Source organism: Columba livia, chromosome 26, assembly GCF_036013475.1.
Source record: "Columba livia isolate bColLiv1 breed racing homer chromosome 26, bColLiv1.pat.W.v2, whole genome shotgun sequence".
NCBI lineage: Eukaryota > Metazoa > Chordata > Aves > Columbiformes > Columbidae > Columba > Columba livia.
The window spans coordinates 3,443,982-3,457,635 of NC_088627.1; the positions used below are offsets into that span (position 1 = coordinate 3,443,982).

The 13,654-nt window shown below is 63.3% G+C and overlaps 2 protein-coding genes across 2 annotated transcripts; one reads left to right on the plus strand and one right to left on the minus strand.

The window, feature by feature from the left end:
- Positions 1–1,499: 1,499 nt before the first annotated feature.
- Positions 1,500–9,760, plus strand: TINAGL1 (tubulointerstitial nephritis antigen like 1). The gene is made up of 12 exons (XM_065041628.1): positions 1,500–1,607; positions 2,130–2,461; positions 3,253–3,316; positions 5,093–5,185; positions 5,280–5,394; positions 6,540–6,663; positions 6,782–6,932; positions 7,185–7,368; positions 7,673–7,718; positions 8,195–8,318; positions 8,780–8,825; positions 8,980–9,760. The coding sequence occupies exons 2-12, from the start codon at positions 2,161–2,163 to the stop codon at positions 9,118–9,120; spliced, it is 1,389 nt and encodes a 462-aa protein (XP_064897700.1). The 5' UTR covers positions 1,500–1,607; positions 2,130–2,160; the 3' UTR covers positions 9,121–9,760.
- Positions 9,761–10,491: 731 nt separating this feature from the next.
- PEF1 (penta-EF-hand domain containing 1) lies at positions 10,492–13,590 on the minus strand. Its single transcript, XM_065041649.1, has 5 exons — positions 13,489–13,590; positions 13,187–13,373; positions 12,455–12,610; positions 11,804–11,947; positions 10,492–11,267 (listed from the first exon to the last, which is right to left on the minus strand). Exons 1-5 carry the CDS (start codon positions 13,507–13,509, stop codon positions 11,038–11,040), a joined length of 738 nt encoding a protein of 245 aa, XP_064897721.1. The 5' UTR covers positions 13,510–13,590; the 3' UTR covers positions 10,492–11,037.
- Positions 13,591–13,654: the final 64 nt, after the last annotated feature.

Here is a 13,654-nt window from a genome sequence, read left to right on the forward strand (position 1 = left end):
GCTGGGGCAGGTGTGCTTGCCAGCCCGCGGCACTTGGCACTGCTTCCCGCGGCCACGTGGGCCCAAGGTGCCTGGGTTGGACTTTGTTCCTCTCCACCTTGGTTTCACCGCATGTGTGAGAGGCTGCCGCTCCCTGGAACAGGGACAGGTCTGGCCGGGGGGAATAAATGCCAATGTCAGAGGGACGCAGCTAGCCGTGACCTCGCAGTGCTGGCTCACCGCGTCCTGCCGAGAGCAACGCTTGGCATGCTGAGCACAGCCGCAGGAAGGGGATGAGGGGGGCTCGCGCTTGGGCTGTCTCCGCTCCCGCCTCCCCACACGAGCCCTTATCAACCGGGGGCTGCAATGGGAACGGGAAGGGGCCAGCTCTGCTGGCGGCACTCCGCAGCACATCCAGCTGCCAGGGATGTCCTTTGTGCTGGTGGCTTTGCTTTGTCCCCTGAGGGTCTTGAAGAATTCGTGACTCACTCTGGATTCCTGTCAGTCCTGTCATGGAGAAAGTACATGTGGTTAGAGACAGCCGGACTCCGGGCCGGACCCAGTTCCTTCCTGAGCCTCTCAGCACCACGGCTGCACTTCGGCCAAGGCCACGCTTGCAGGAAAAGGCCCTTCTGAGAGTGCTGGCCGAGAAGCTGGGTGGGGGTCCTGGTGGATGGGGCTCTTGCAGTACCCTTGTTTGGGCACCCAGAGCACCCTGGGGTCTCAGGGAGCAGGTAGCCCTTGCAGCTGGCGGGTTGCGGTGCTCCCTGTACACGGGCACCTGAGTGCAATGCACCCTACCTGGCTGCAGCATCATCCTCGTGGGCTGCAGGTGGGAGCCAGGAGCCCCCCAGACTGTGTCCCAGCTCCCGTGGCCACCCAGGAAACCCCACACTTGTCCACCACCCACAGTGCCTCCTGTCCTGGCTGCCATGTGGCATCTGGCAGGGGGATTGGGCTAGCTGATCTTTCGAGGTCCCTTCCAATCCCTAGCATTCGGTGATCTTCGAGGAATCCTTTGGCAGCAGCTGGGAGATGCTCCTCATGGGCCAGACACAGGCAGGAGCCCCTGGGGGGGGCAACTGAAGCCCTGCAGCAAGTACCCAGTGCTGCAGAGGGAACTGGAGCCCATGGGGAGACCACGACACCCCTCCCTGGGTCAGAATACCTGGCCGGGGACAAGGGGGTGACTCTAAGTGACAGTGACTCCGTGTCTTGGGCTGTGATAGGATGCCGCTGTCTCTCTTGCATCCAGCTGCCCACACTGCAGCTGGGGTGCTGGAGGGGGGAGTCATGCAGCCCCCCTCCCCACACCCTGCCCCGGGCAGCAGAGGGATCCCCCTGGTTAGAACGAGAGGTGCTGGCGGGGCTGCCGGGACCCCCCAGTTTGTGAAGACACGGGGTGGTGAGGGGGGATCCCGGGTCGGGGGTGTCGGGGCCGTTGTCCCCGGGGCCGTTGTCCCCGGGTCCGACCCGCGCCCCGCTGGGCTCCGCTCCGCCCGGGGAGGGGCAGCGCGGCCGGATCGCTGCCCCCGGCGCCTCCCACGCCCCCCCGGCCGGGCGCGGCTATAAGGAGCGGCGGGGGCGGAGGAGGCGCTCGGCGGCGGCGCGGAGCGACGGGGCGGCAGGTACGGGGCAGCGAGAACGGAACGGGGTGGCGGGGGAGTGGCTCGTACCTCGTTGGTTCCCCCCAGTCACCTCACTCTCGGGGCCCCCCCTACCCCCCGGGGCTGAGACCCGAGAGCTCATCGCACTGTTTGCGCCTCCACGGCGCTGGGAACCGGGGCCGGGGTGGGATCCAGGCAGTTCCCCCGGGAGGCCCCGTCCCGCTGAGGATTTACTTCTGGAGTGGCGGGGGGTTGCGGTACGGGTGGGTACCAGGCTCCTCAGCCACCCGGGGTGTGAGCACCCAGGTGGGAGCTGGCGTTATGGGGCTGCGGGTCTTAGAGCCAGGGTGGTTACAAGGGGAGTTAAGAAATCTGAAGATTTTGAGCCATTATGGGGGAGGACAGGGTGAAGGTGAGGTGGCCTGGGGCTCAGGGGACAGCACACTGGTTGCTGGCTGGGGCAGGCAACCCAGTGGGATGGGGTGAAGGGTGCCCACAGGACCCCTAGCTGCCCCCCACCCACTCACTGCTCCTCCCCTGCAGCGGCTGCAGGTCTGGGGACATTGCCGGCACCATGCGCCAGCTACGGGCCCTGCTCTGCCTCTGCCTGCTGGCCCAGGTGGCCCTGGCTTCCCGGGTGCGCACCCGCCGGGAACTGGCCCCCGGCTTGTACGAGCACGGGGTCTACGATGCCGGCGGGTCCTACTGCCAGCGAGGGGATGTCTGCTGCCACGGCCGCGATGATGGCTGCACCGTGCCCTACCAGGACACCCTCTGCTACTGCGACCTCTTCTGCAACCGCACCATCTCCGATTGCTGTCCTGACTTCTGGGAGTACTGCCTGGGCATCCCGGCCCCCTTCCCCAAAGCCCCAGGTGAGGCAGCCCCCAGCCCAGCCAGGCAGGGGTCTGTGGGTGCCCATGTGTTCTGTGATGCCCTCGGGGTAATGGATACAGCTGGACGTGGTGCCCCATGGCCCTGCCCTCACTGCAGAGCTGCTCTGGACCCCTCAGAGCTGGGGAAACACGTGCAAAGTGGCCATTCTGGGGTCGAGCTCCTAGAAATGGGGCTGGGAGCAGCCTGTCCCTGCACCTCCCCGCCATGGGCAGGAGGGCAGAGGGGCAGCTCCAGCAGTGAGGACGTGTGGGGCAGAGCAGGGGTGGACGGTTCCCAACCCGGTTTCCCCGGTCATGTCTGGGGCAGGCGGATGCAGGTCCTGACTTAACCCGCCTGGCAGCTGGGGCGGCCGGGGGCGAGCAGGGGGCACGGGCAGCCCCCCTGCACAGCACAAGGCTTTCTAAGAAGTTCCTGCAGAGCAGAGCCAGCTCCCGGGCACAACTGGCCCCTTTATCCCTGTCCCGCCAGGCTCTGCATGCGAGACCGGCTCTGCTCGGCAGCCCCACGCACAGCCCCACAATTAACCCTCCCAGCACTGAGCCAGCCCAGCTCCCACCCCACGCTGGGGGCACAAACTGGTCCCCATTGCGCCCTGGCTGGGTGGGCACAGAGGTCTGGAGGTGCTGAGCTGCAGCCAGGCACCTGCCTGGCTTTAAGGACTGCACTTATTTTCTTTCCCCTTGGTATTTCTCCCTGGAGCCATGGGGGTGCTGGTGGGACCCCTGATGCAGCCGGGTGCTCACCAGACTCTCTCCCTTCTCCCATCCAGGCTGTGCCCGTGCCGGCCACACCTACCCCACCGGAGCCACGTACCGGGAGAACTGCAACCTGTGGTGAGTGCTCCACGCTCCCCGCGCCATGTGGCACCGCTGGCGTGGCACCGGCACGCCACCTGCCCCAAGAAAGGGCGCTGGGGAGCTGCAAGCAACAGGGCTGCTGGTTTAGCGGGAGCGCGGGGGCCCGAGCTGGGTGGTGGGGGCCAGTGCCAAATGCTTTTACTCTGGCATATTTGGCCCAGAGAGCCCGGGGCCTTGAGCCGCTCCCAAGTTTTAGCACATGCCTTTGTGGGATCCGCTCGCCCCGTCGGGTTAGCGCACGGCTGTGCTGCTGACACGGACCCGGCACTGCCGGGGTTTTTCTGGCTGCGCGGGTCCAAGCCCAGCTTGCCCAAGCCTGACGGGACGCGTCTGCAGCTTGGCAGCCGCGGCGGCTCCGTGCCAGGCGGCCAGAGTCCGGCCCCGCCGCTTTCTGGGGTGCAAACAGCCCGTCTGCGCTGTGCGCCAAGAGCTCGCTGTTTGCATTAGCGAGCAGCGCGCGGTTTATCTGGAGAGGGCTGCGGTGGTATTAATGGCATCCCGGAGGTGGGGAATAGGGGAACCTGCGGGCGCAGATCTGCCCGTAGACAAGGAGCGAACGCGGCGGGGCTGGCTGCCTCACAGCGATGCAGCAGATAAGGGGAATCAAAGGCTTTTGGCTGGGGTGTGTGCAAGGGCATGAGCACGTGTGTGTGCATGTGTGTGCAGGCGTGTGCTGGAGGTGAAAAGCCAGCCTGACCTCTCACTGAAACCCCAATGCTGCCCAGCATTTCTCGGAGATCATGGCACGTGGGGCTGGCGGCTGTCCCCCACTTGGACAACTGGTCCCTGATGCTGGGAAATCGTCCCTTCCCCAGCAGTTCTGGCCCTTGGGGGCCGAGGCTCTTCTGCCAAATCCTTCTTCCCCCGCACTTGGCGCCTGCAGAGCAGCAATTCCTGCAGCGCTTCACCCCAGACCTTGTCCTGCCCAGCTCCTGGGGGGGCTGGCAGGGGGCAAATGTGATGCCTGGGGTGAAGCACAGGGGCTATGTGGCTGCACCCCAGGGTGCTCCTGTGGGAGTCCCCGAGGAGGTCACAACCAGATATGGGGTCATCGCTGCAGCCCTGGGAGTGCTTGGGGATGGAGATGGGGTGAGTGCCGGGGATGCAGGTGTCACCAGTGGGATTGGGACGCGGACTGGTGGGACACTGGCTGGCGGGACAGGGCTCCGGCTTCGTATGGCTCCTTAAAAGGGAAGAGCGTGCCGGGAGCTGGGCCGGCGGGCAGGAACAAGCATGCCAAGCATTGCTTGCCGTGCAGGGGGAGCACAGCCCAGAGCTCGCCGGGGGACCCGGACCCAGCACCCCAACATCTCCCAGACACCCTCTGCCCTCGCTGTGGGTGCCACAGGACTCCGGGCTAACCTGGCCAAAGCGACTCGCCGGGGGGGGACAGCCAGCCCCGAATCCCCTCCCCGGGCTGGTGTCCAAGCCCCGCTCTGATGTCTGCAGGCCTGGCTGCTTTTCAGCTGATTTTTTTTTTTGTCCCATGCTCTGTCTGCCCTCCGGGCTCCTGCGGGGACTGGGGCGGGGGGGACACAGTCCCCAGGGCCACACAGGGGCCTGCACACTGGCTCCTGTCCCAGTGTCACCCTGCCCAGAGGTGCTGAGCTGCAGTGTGACCCCCCACACACACGCCAGACCCCGGTGCAGCCCCTCACTGGCTGCCCGCAATGGTAGCAGGTCCCTGGCTGTGGGGGCAGGGGACGCTGTTCCTCCCCAGCTGACTGTCCCCCTGGTGCTGTCCCCCTGCAGCACCTGTGGCCCTGGCGGGCAGTGGCAGTGCGAGGACCATGCGTGCCTGATGGATGGGGAGCTGATCGACGCTGTCAACAGGGGCAATTACGGGTAAGGACCGGACTCTGGGAGGGTGGGGAAGGGATGCTTCACCCCTTGGTGGTTTTTGGGGCAGCCCTGACCCACAGCCCTGCCTCCCACACAGCTGGAGAGCCGCCAACTACAGCCAATTTTGGGGCATGACACTGGAGGACGGGATCCGGTACCGCTTGGGCACCTTCCGACCCTCTCCCACCGTCATGAACATGAACGAGATGCACGTGAGTTGGCCACCTCAGATGCAAGGGGAAACTGAGGCACACTGAAGGTTGAGCCTGCCTGTCCCATGGCTTCACCCAATGCTTCACCATCCCCTCAGCTAGCAATGTCCCCGCGGTGTCCTCGTCCCCAGGAAGGGGCTCTGCCCCCAGGGAAGGGGCCGTGCCGGGTGGGTGCCGCGGGCAGCCCTTGTGTTTGGAGACAGCAGCTCAGCAAATTCCCCCTGACAATCCCCGAGCTGCCAGTGTTGTTTTTTCCCCCTGCTCCTCCGCGCTGGTTTCCCATCGGAAAGCCGGCCCCGCAGCTGCTGAGTCGGCAGAGCCGGCTGCGCCAGCGCTTTGCAAGTGGGGTACCCGCACCTGCACCCAAAACTGGCCCCCCATACGGGGTGGGCGGCAGCTGGGGTCCCATGGGCGCTGGATGGGAGTGAGCAGTGTGCACACCCAGTGCCGTGGCCTTGACTCCCGGCGAGGTTTAATTTTAGAGGCGCTTCCTGCGCAGGGTGTCGTGGCCGCGTCCTCCCCAGGAAGGCTGAGCTGTGCACAGCCGGGGCGGGGGCATTGTGTCCCCCCCACAGCGGAAAGGTTGGGAGTGAGTCAGCAGCTGGGTGACAGCCGGCCAGAGGCCACAATGAGGGGCTGGAGGCACCTGGGGCCGTGTCCTTGTGGCACTGTCCTTGCTGGGTTCTGAGACCCGGCACTTGGTGCCGTTGTTGTGTAAGGAGCTGCTGGGGAGCCCAAATTTAGGGAAAGTTGAGGAATCTGGCTCCTCCAAGACAAGGGAGCACCTGAATCCTGGTCGTGCTTGGCCAAGGCTGCAGGTGTCCCTGTCCCCAAGGGTTCAGCTGCATCAGGCTGCCCCAGGGCAGTGATGGAGTCACCATCCCTGGAGGGGCTGAACAGACGCAGAGATGAGATTCTGAGGGACATGGGGTAGTGCCAGGGGTGGGGTAATGGTTGCATTCCATGATCTTGAGGGTCTTTTCCAACCAAAACAGTGCTGTGATCACTTCTGCAGTGGGCTGGACATGCTAACACTGCCTGGGGACCCTTGCTGCATGGGTGCCCTGGTTGCTGCTGTGGGTGGGGACAAGGACCGAGGGGTCCCTGTGCAGCAAGCACCCCTCATGCCTTGGCTCTGCCCACAGATGAACATGGACTCCAATGAGGTGCTGCCCCGTCACTTTGATGCAGCCGCAAAGTGGCCGGGGATGATCCACGAGCCCCTGGACCAGGGCAACTGTGCCGGCTCCTGGGCCTTCTCCACAGCGGGTGAGATGGGACGGGGTGGTTGGTGGGAACAGGGACTAAACCTTCTGTCATGGGGCTGGCGAGCAGGGCAGGACCCGGCAGAGCAGCCACCCCTCTCTGACCCCCCGCTCCCTCCCAGCCGTCGCCTCAGACCGCATCTCCATCCACTCCATGGGGCACATGACGCCCGCCCTGTCACCCCAAAACCTCCTGTCCTGTGACACCCGCAATCAGCGGGGCTGCAGCGGGGGCCGGCTGGATGGCGCATGGTGGTACCTCCGCAGGAGAGGGTGAGTGGGGATGGGATGGGAGAGGATGTTCCTATGCTGGGGTGAGATAAGGGGTTCAAGGCTCTAGTTACCCGGGAAGAGCCCAGGGATGCCCCATGCGCATCCTGTCCCTTGGGTGAGCAGGGACCAAGGGCTGCCAGCCCAGGTAGGATGGAGAGCACAGTTTGGAGAGTGAGTTTTTGGGAAGGGGGGGTGTTTGGGTATGGAGCCAGGTGGCCTTTCCCCTCTTCACATCCTTGTCCCTCTGCCCAGGGTGGTGACAGACGAGTGCTACCCCTTCACCAGCCAGCAGAGCCAGCCGGCAGCACAGCCCTGCATGATGCACAGCCGCTCCACGGGCCGCGGCAAGCGGCAGGCGACGGCACGGTGCCCCAACGCCCAGACCCACGCCAACGAGATCTACCAGTCCACCCCCGCCTACCGCCTCTCCTCCAGCGTGAGTGCCCGTGGGCCATGACGGGACGGGCAGAGCTGCCAGCGTGGGCGACGCGGGAGCCATTTGGTGCAGGGAGCAGGATGGGTCTTGGTTGGGGATGGTTTGCTGGGGAAACCAAGTTTGGGAATGAAGCTGGGAAAAACCTGCTGCAGGGCTCCCCGGGGGCTGCTCTGCCCTGCCACACCAGGTGGGAGCATCTCTGAGACACCCACCCACGGGTGCCAAAACAGCCTCTGCCTGCATCTCCAGGGGGTGGGGAGGCCAGTGCCGGGGGTCCATGTACCACCTGGCTTTGTTGTTGCAGGAAAAGGAGATCATGAAGGAGCTGATGGAGAATGGCCCTGTGCAAGGTAGGGAGCTGTTGTGGACACCACAGCTTTGCACCCCGAAGCTGGGTGCTGCAATGGGTGGGGGTACGTGGTGGGTGAGGGAAGCTGCCCTGCCTGGGGCTGGGGTCTGCTGTGGGAGCCAGGACTCCCCTGGCTGTTCTCCTTGGCATTGAGCCGCGTACCCGCTCAGTGCCGCATTCTCACCAGCCCCAGGGTGCCCGTCACGCTGCCCACACCAGCGGGCACTTGTTGCTCATTAACTCCTGAGGCTTAATCTCCGTCTCAGCAGTTGGTTTTAGTTTACTTTATGTTTTTTTTATAATCCTCTTCTGAGTCTTGTCACGTTGCCCAGGGGGAGGGTCTGGCTGCTGCCTTCCCCCCTCCCACGTGCTGCCCCATGTCCCTGGTGCTTGTACCCCCTGCTGTGGGGGACACAGAGCCCTGGGAGCTTGGTGTCCCATGTCTGGTGTCCCCAAACCCTGTCCCCATGCCCACAGCCATCCTGGAAGTGCACGAGGATTTCTTCATGTACAAGAGCGGGATCTATCGGCACACGCCGGTGGCCGAGGGGAAGGGGCCGAAGCACCAGAAACACGGGACCCACTCGGTGAAAATCACTGGGTAGGTGGGGGAGCTCGGGGGGTGTGGAAAGCCCCGCTCTGGGCAGGAGAAGCGTTTCCTTCGTGGGAGGAAAGGCGTCCCCTTCCTCCAGGCGGGGAGAGGAAGCGGGAGGGAAGGAGGGTGCAGGGCGATGGGGGGGCCGTACTGGGGGCCAGTGCTTGCCCTGAGGCTGTAGCCACAAGTGACATGAGTGTGCAGTGCTCAGCCAGGAGGTGCAGAGTCCGAGGAAAGGAATGGGGCTGCCTGCCCTGTGCCAGTGGCTTCCTTTCTCCTCATGTGGCTAAATATACCTACCCGTATTTCGGGAGCGGATGTAAATACCTTGTTCAGGGCCAGAAAACAAGTGGGGTCTGCGCAGCACCCGCTGTCGCGGTGCTGGGCAGGGTGATGCTCACAGTATGGGGTGCAGCCCAAGGGGATGCTCTAGACTCCCCCCCAACTCTCCTGCCCTTCCACTGCAGGTGGGGAGAAGAGCAGCTGCCTGATGGCCAGACCCAAAAATACTGGGTGAGTGTTGGTGGGTGGCATGAGCATGTTGGGGCTTGGGCATTGGAGGGGGTGCAAGTGCTGCTTTCACACACCCGCATGGGATTCTGCTGAGGGATGGGGGGGATCAGCTGGGTCCCCCAGCACTGAACCATGTCCTGTTCTCCCTCCGCAGACGGCGGCCAACTCCTGGGGCACGGCGTGGGGCGAGGGCGGCTATTTCCGCATCGCCCGCGGTGTCAACGAGTGTGAGGTGGAGACCTTCGTCGTGGGAGTGTGGGGCCGCGTCAGCATGGAGGACATGCCCCACAAATGAGCACCCCACAGCCACACAGCCCCGCAGGTGTCCTTGTCCCCACGCTGCCCAGCACCGCAGCTCCTCCGTCCCCTCCTCGGGGTACCCATCAGGTGGGACCCCCGTGCTGCTGGGCAGGGGGAGGGGACTGGCCCCGGGCAGGGGGCCGCGTGTCCCCACTGTGCTGACGCAGCGGCTGGGTGCAGCGGTGCGTGCATGGGGGGTGCGTCCCATGGGATTTACCCGCTAATCCCCCTGCCCCAGGCTCGACTGGGCTGCACTGGCAGCTGGGGGCTCATGCTGGCAGTCATGGAGGGGGGGGCGCATTGCAGTGGAACCTGTGGGGCTCCTGTAACCCCTAACCCCCCCACCATGAGCAGCCATGGAGCTGGGGGCTTACGGTAACTCTGCGGGGGCCTGAGGGGGGGTTTGTCCATCCCCCCTGGGTTGGGGAGTGGGCTGGGGTCCCCCTTGCCAGTCCCTATGGTGCTATGGCCACTGCCACCCTCCCAGAGTGTCCCTGTCCCCATGGGCCAACAGCTGGGGAACACACAGCAGCACAGCCTGGGTTCCCTCTTACCCCCCCTCCATGGCTGTACTTTTAAGACTTTTTGTATTTATTTTGCTTTTTATTATTTGTAAATAAACTCATTGAAGCCTCGTTGGCAGGAGGGACTGCTCCTGCTCTGTGTGTTGATGGGGGTGGTGGTGTCCCCTGCTACCCCCCACCTGCGTTGTCCCGTGGTGGGGGAACATGGTTTAGGAAGGGTGGGGGTGGTGAGATAAGGCCCCGCTCATTGTGCATCTTCCTGCCCCCCCATCCCGGGACTGCGGCCAAGGGCCAGCGCTGGCCCCACCACAGGCATGCGCGGCCATTGGGGCCGGGAGTGCCACCTCAGGTACCACCACAGCTAGGAGTGCCACCCCAGCCAGATGTGGCACCACAGCCAGATGCGCCAGCCCCCCAGCACCCTGGGGACACCTACGATGCGGGGCAAGCGCCACCTCGTGGTGATAGTGAACACCTGCCGCTGCAGGCACATGGGTGTGCGAATCCCACACAGGGATATGTACAGATATATATATATATATGTATGTAGGGGACTATACATACATACACATGGGTATATAGGTATATATACATATATACATATATACACATGGGGGTATATATATATATATATATACACACACACACACATATATACACACACACACACATATATGGGTATGTACACATATACATACACACTTGTAACTTCAGAAAAGCGTGTTGAGCCCTGAGAGCAGCACCCAGAGCTGGGCAGAACATGTCCCCTCCCTGCACCCCATGGGGTGACACTGGGCATGGCAGTATCCCCACAGCCTGCTGTTCAAACACAAACCAGCCCGTGACCAGTGCACATCGCCTTTTATTCCAAAGCTGTAAAAATAAGCTCTAAACCGTCTGAATTTGGCTTTAGCAGGAACTAATCAATACAGACATTGGCAACAAGGCGGGGGGGATGATCCTGTGTGTCACTGCAGCAATGCAACCTGTTCCAGCCGCACAGAGAATCGGGGCTCCAACCCCCAGGAAAGCCAGAATGTTTCCAGGAAAGCTCAGCTCTTGGTCACCAGAAAGTCCCCAAAAATGTGCCAAGACATGGACATCCCACTGCAGTCAACCCGCCAAGCAGAGGGACAGTACAGCTAGGGTTTAAATATGATTTTGTGTCTGGCAAGGGAGGATCTAAGCACTCCCTGGGATGCATGGCACAGGCTACTCGTTTGGCTGTCCCAGAACCAGGCTCCAGTTTGGCAGGGAGGCACCTACTGCCATCAAGTGGGAACAAGGAATGGAAGCCAATAGGGCCCCCCTTGGGTCTGAGGGCTCTTCAGCCTGTAAAACCATCCCAGGGCCCAGGATGGCGGCTGCTCCCGGCTGGCTCGCAGCCCTCACATCATGCGGGTCACGACCATGGTGAGGAAGTCCTCGTAGCTCAGGCGCACGTTGCCTACCAGCCCCGTGTCCTTCTCGCGGAAGGCATCGGTCGTGCTCTGGAGCTGCATGCAGATCTGGATGAAGCGGTCGAGCTGGATGCTGGGGTTGGAGGAGCGCTGGGCGTAGCGGGAGAGAAGCAGCTGGCTGAACTGGGGACTCAGGTTATAGCCCATCTGGGAGAAAGCTGGGAGCAAGAAACACTCAGATCAAACCCTCCCGCTGGGAGGAAGAGTGGCTCTGACCTCCCTCCCATGTGCTGGCACACCCCCCTGTCTCCCACTGCCCCCTTGGGTTCACAGGACTCTCTGACAAGAGAAATCAAACCAAGGCACAAATTCCAGACATTTTTCCCCTCCATCAGACACACACACCCATGAGCTCCTCCCAGGAAACATGCTTTAGCCACATACCATTTAGAGGAGGAATTTGGGGTTTCCTTAAGGAAGGAAGTTTGTGTCGAGACCCTGCCGTGCCCCCTCATCTCCTGCCCCATGGAACAGTTTAGTGCCAGCCCAGCGTGCGCCAGCGCAGCAACAGGCATGAACTGTGGCCACGGCTGCGTGGGAGGCACCCAGGAGCTCAGGAACACCCAGCCCTGCTGCAGGGATGGTGCCAGGAGGAGTCGCCGGGCTGGGCTGGAAATAAACAGCAAGCAGAGCCAGACCGCGGTCCCCAGGGAGCTCGGTAAGGGCCAAGTTTGTGTCTCTGTCCCTCGCCCACCTTGCTGGAGCTCGCTGAAGCTGATGGAGCCCGACTGGTCCCTGTCGTACTGCTGGAAGAGGTTCTTCCACTGCTGGATGAAGCGCATCAAGGCTGAGAAGCCGTACACGTCTATGCGTCCTGACCTGGTCTTATCGAACATGTCTGGGGAAGAAAGAACAGAGATCAGGAGCAGGGCAGTGAGGAGCAGACCAAGGACACATGGCAGGAACTCTCAGAGCTCAGAATCTGCACTGCAGCTCCCTGGCACCCCATTCCAGCCCTGAAATACCTTCCTCACCAGGACTCCAATCAACTGGGCCCACTCAATCCTAAGAGGCTGGCAGGAAACAGCACCAAAACCCTGTGCTGGGGCAAGCAGGGGAACGGGGTGACTCTGGCTTGTTACTGGAGCTCTCCCTCCCTTTGCTCCCTGTCCTCCAGGAGCTGGGCTTGCTCAGCCTTAGGTAGAGCTGGGTTCCCTTTTCCAATCAGTGTTTGGGCCCCGACTCATTCTCCACCAAAAAGGTGCTTGGAGCTTCTCAGTTTGCCCAGCTCTCGCTCCAGAGAGCACTTATGGGCCAGTGGCTCAGAAAAGCAATGCTCAGGCACCAGGGGAACACAGAGATCAGAATAAAAAGCAGGGGGAGGGCACAGAGAGCCCAGACTCACTTATCATCAGCAGGCAGGTCTCGTCGTTGAACGTCGACCAGTTGGAGTTGACCAGCGCCTGCTTCAGCTCCTTCACAGAGATGTACCCACTGTGATCAGCATCGACCGCTTGGAACCAGGAGAAGGCCTCGGGGTCCACGCCCGGGGGGGCATGACCTGCATGGGGAGAGGCCATCAGCGGCTCTGGTGTCCCCCCAGCAAGGCCCTGGCTGGTCTGTCCCCACGATGGTGCATGGAGACGCAGCCAACACCCCGGGACTGCTCAGCACTTCTGCTCTAAGCAGCTTTTTACAGCCGTGTGATCCTGGGCAAACAGGTTTGTGTTGCTCGGCAATCAGTGGAGAAAGAGCCGTGAGTCAGAGCAGGGGCTGGGGAGCGACCCTGGGGTGCTGCCCCACACACCCAGCAGCGCCTGAAGGCGTTAGGGTTAGGGTCGTTAGGGTTAGGGTCGTTAGGGTTAGGGTCGTTAGGGTCATTAGGGTTAGGCTGCAAAGCTTGATTGCTGCCGCTCAGGACTCTTCGGTACTTCCCTCCTTGGGATTTTCAAATAATAAACCGGGACTTCGCGGCTTCATCCACACGGTGAGCTAACGTGAGCTGGGCGAGGGGCACCGAGCCACCCCCTCCCGGCCAGGACGGCGCTGGGGAACACCCGCTGTCTCCCGCCCGCCCTGCCCCGCTGTCCCGGGGCCACCCTGGGGACCGGGTACCCGCCGCAGGGTCCCCACTCACCTCCAGTGGCCGCACCTCCGTAGGGCCCGGGGCCGCCGTAAGGACCTCCGGGCGCGGTGCCACCTCCGTAGGTACCCCCGGGCGGGGGCTGGCCGTAGGGAGCCCCGGGCGGGCCCCCGCCGTACGGAGCCCCGGGGTAGGACCCGGGCAGGGGCGCACCGGGGGCTTGTCCTGCGCCGGGGAAGCCCTGGGGAGGGGGTAGAGCCCGGTGTGCGGCCGGTACCGGGTGCCGCCCCGCCCCCCGCCGCCCCGCCGTGCCCCCCGGCGCTGCCCCCAGCCCGGCCCCGCCGCCCCGGCCTCACCTGCCCCGGATACGCCGCCATGGCCCCACTACCGGCCCCGCCCCGCTGCGTCACCGGCGGCGTGCGCGCCCATTGGTCCCGCGGAGGACCCGCCCCTGGGCGTGGCGGAGGGAAGGGGCGGGGACTCGCGGGAAGGGCACGCCCACAGGGGAATTAAAGCGGCAAC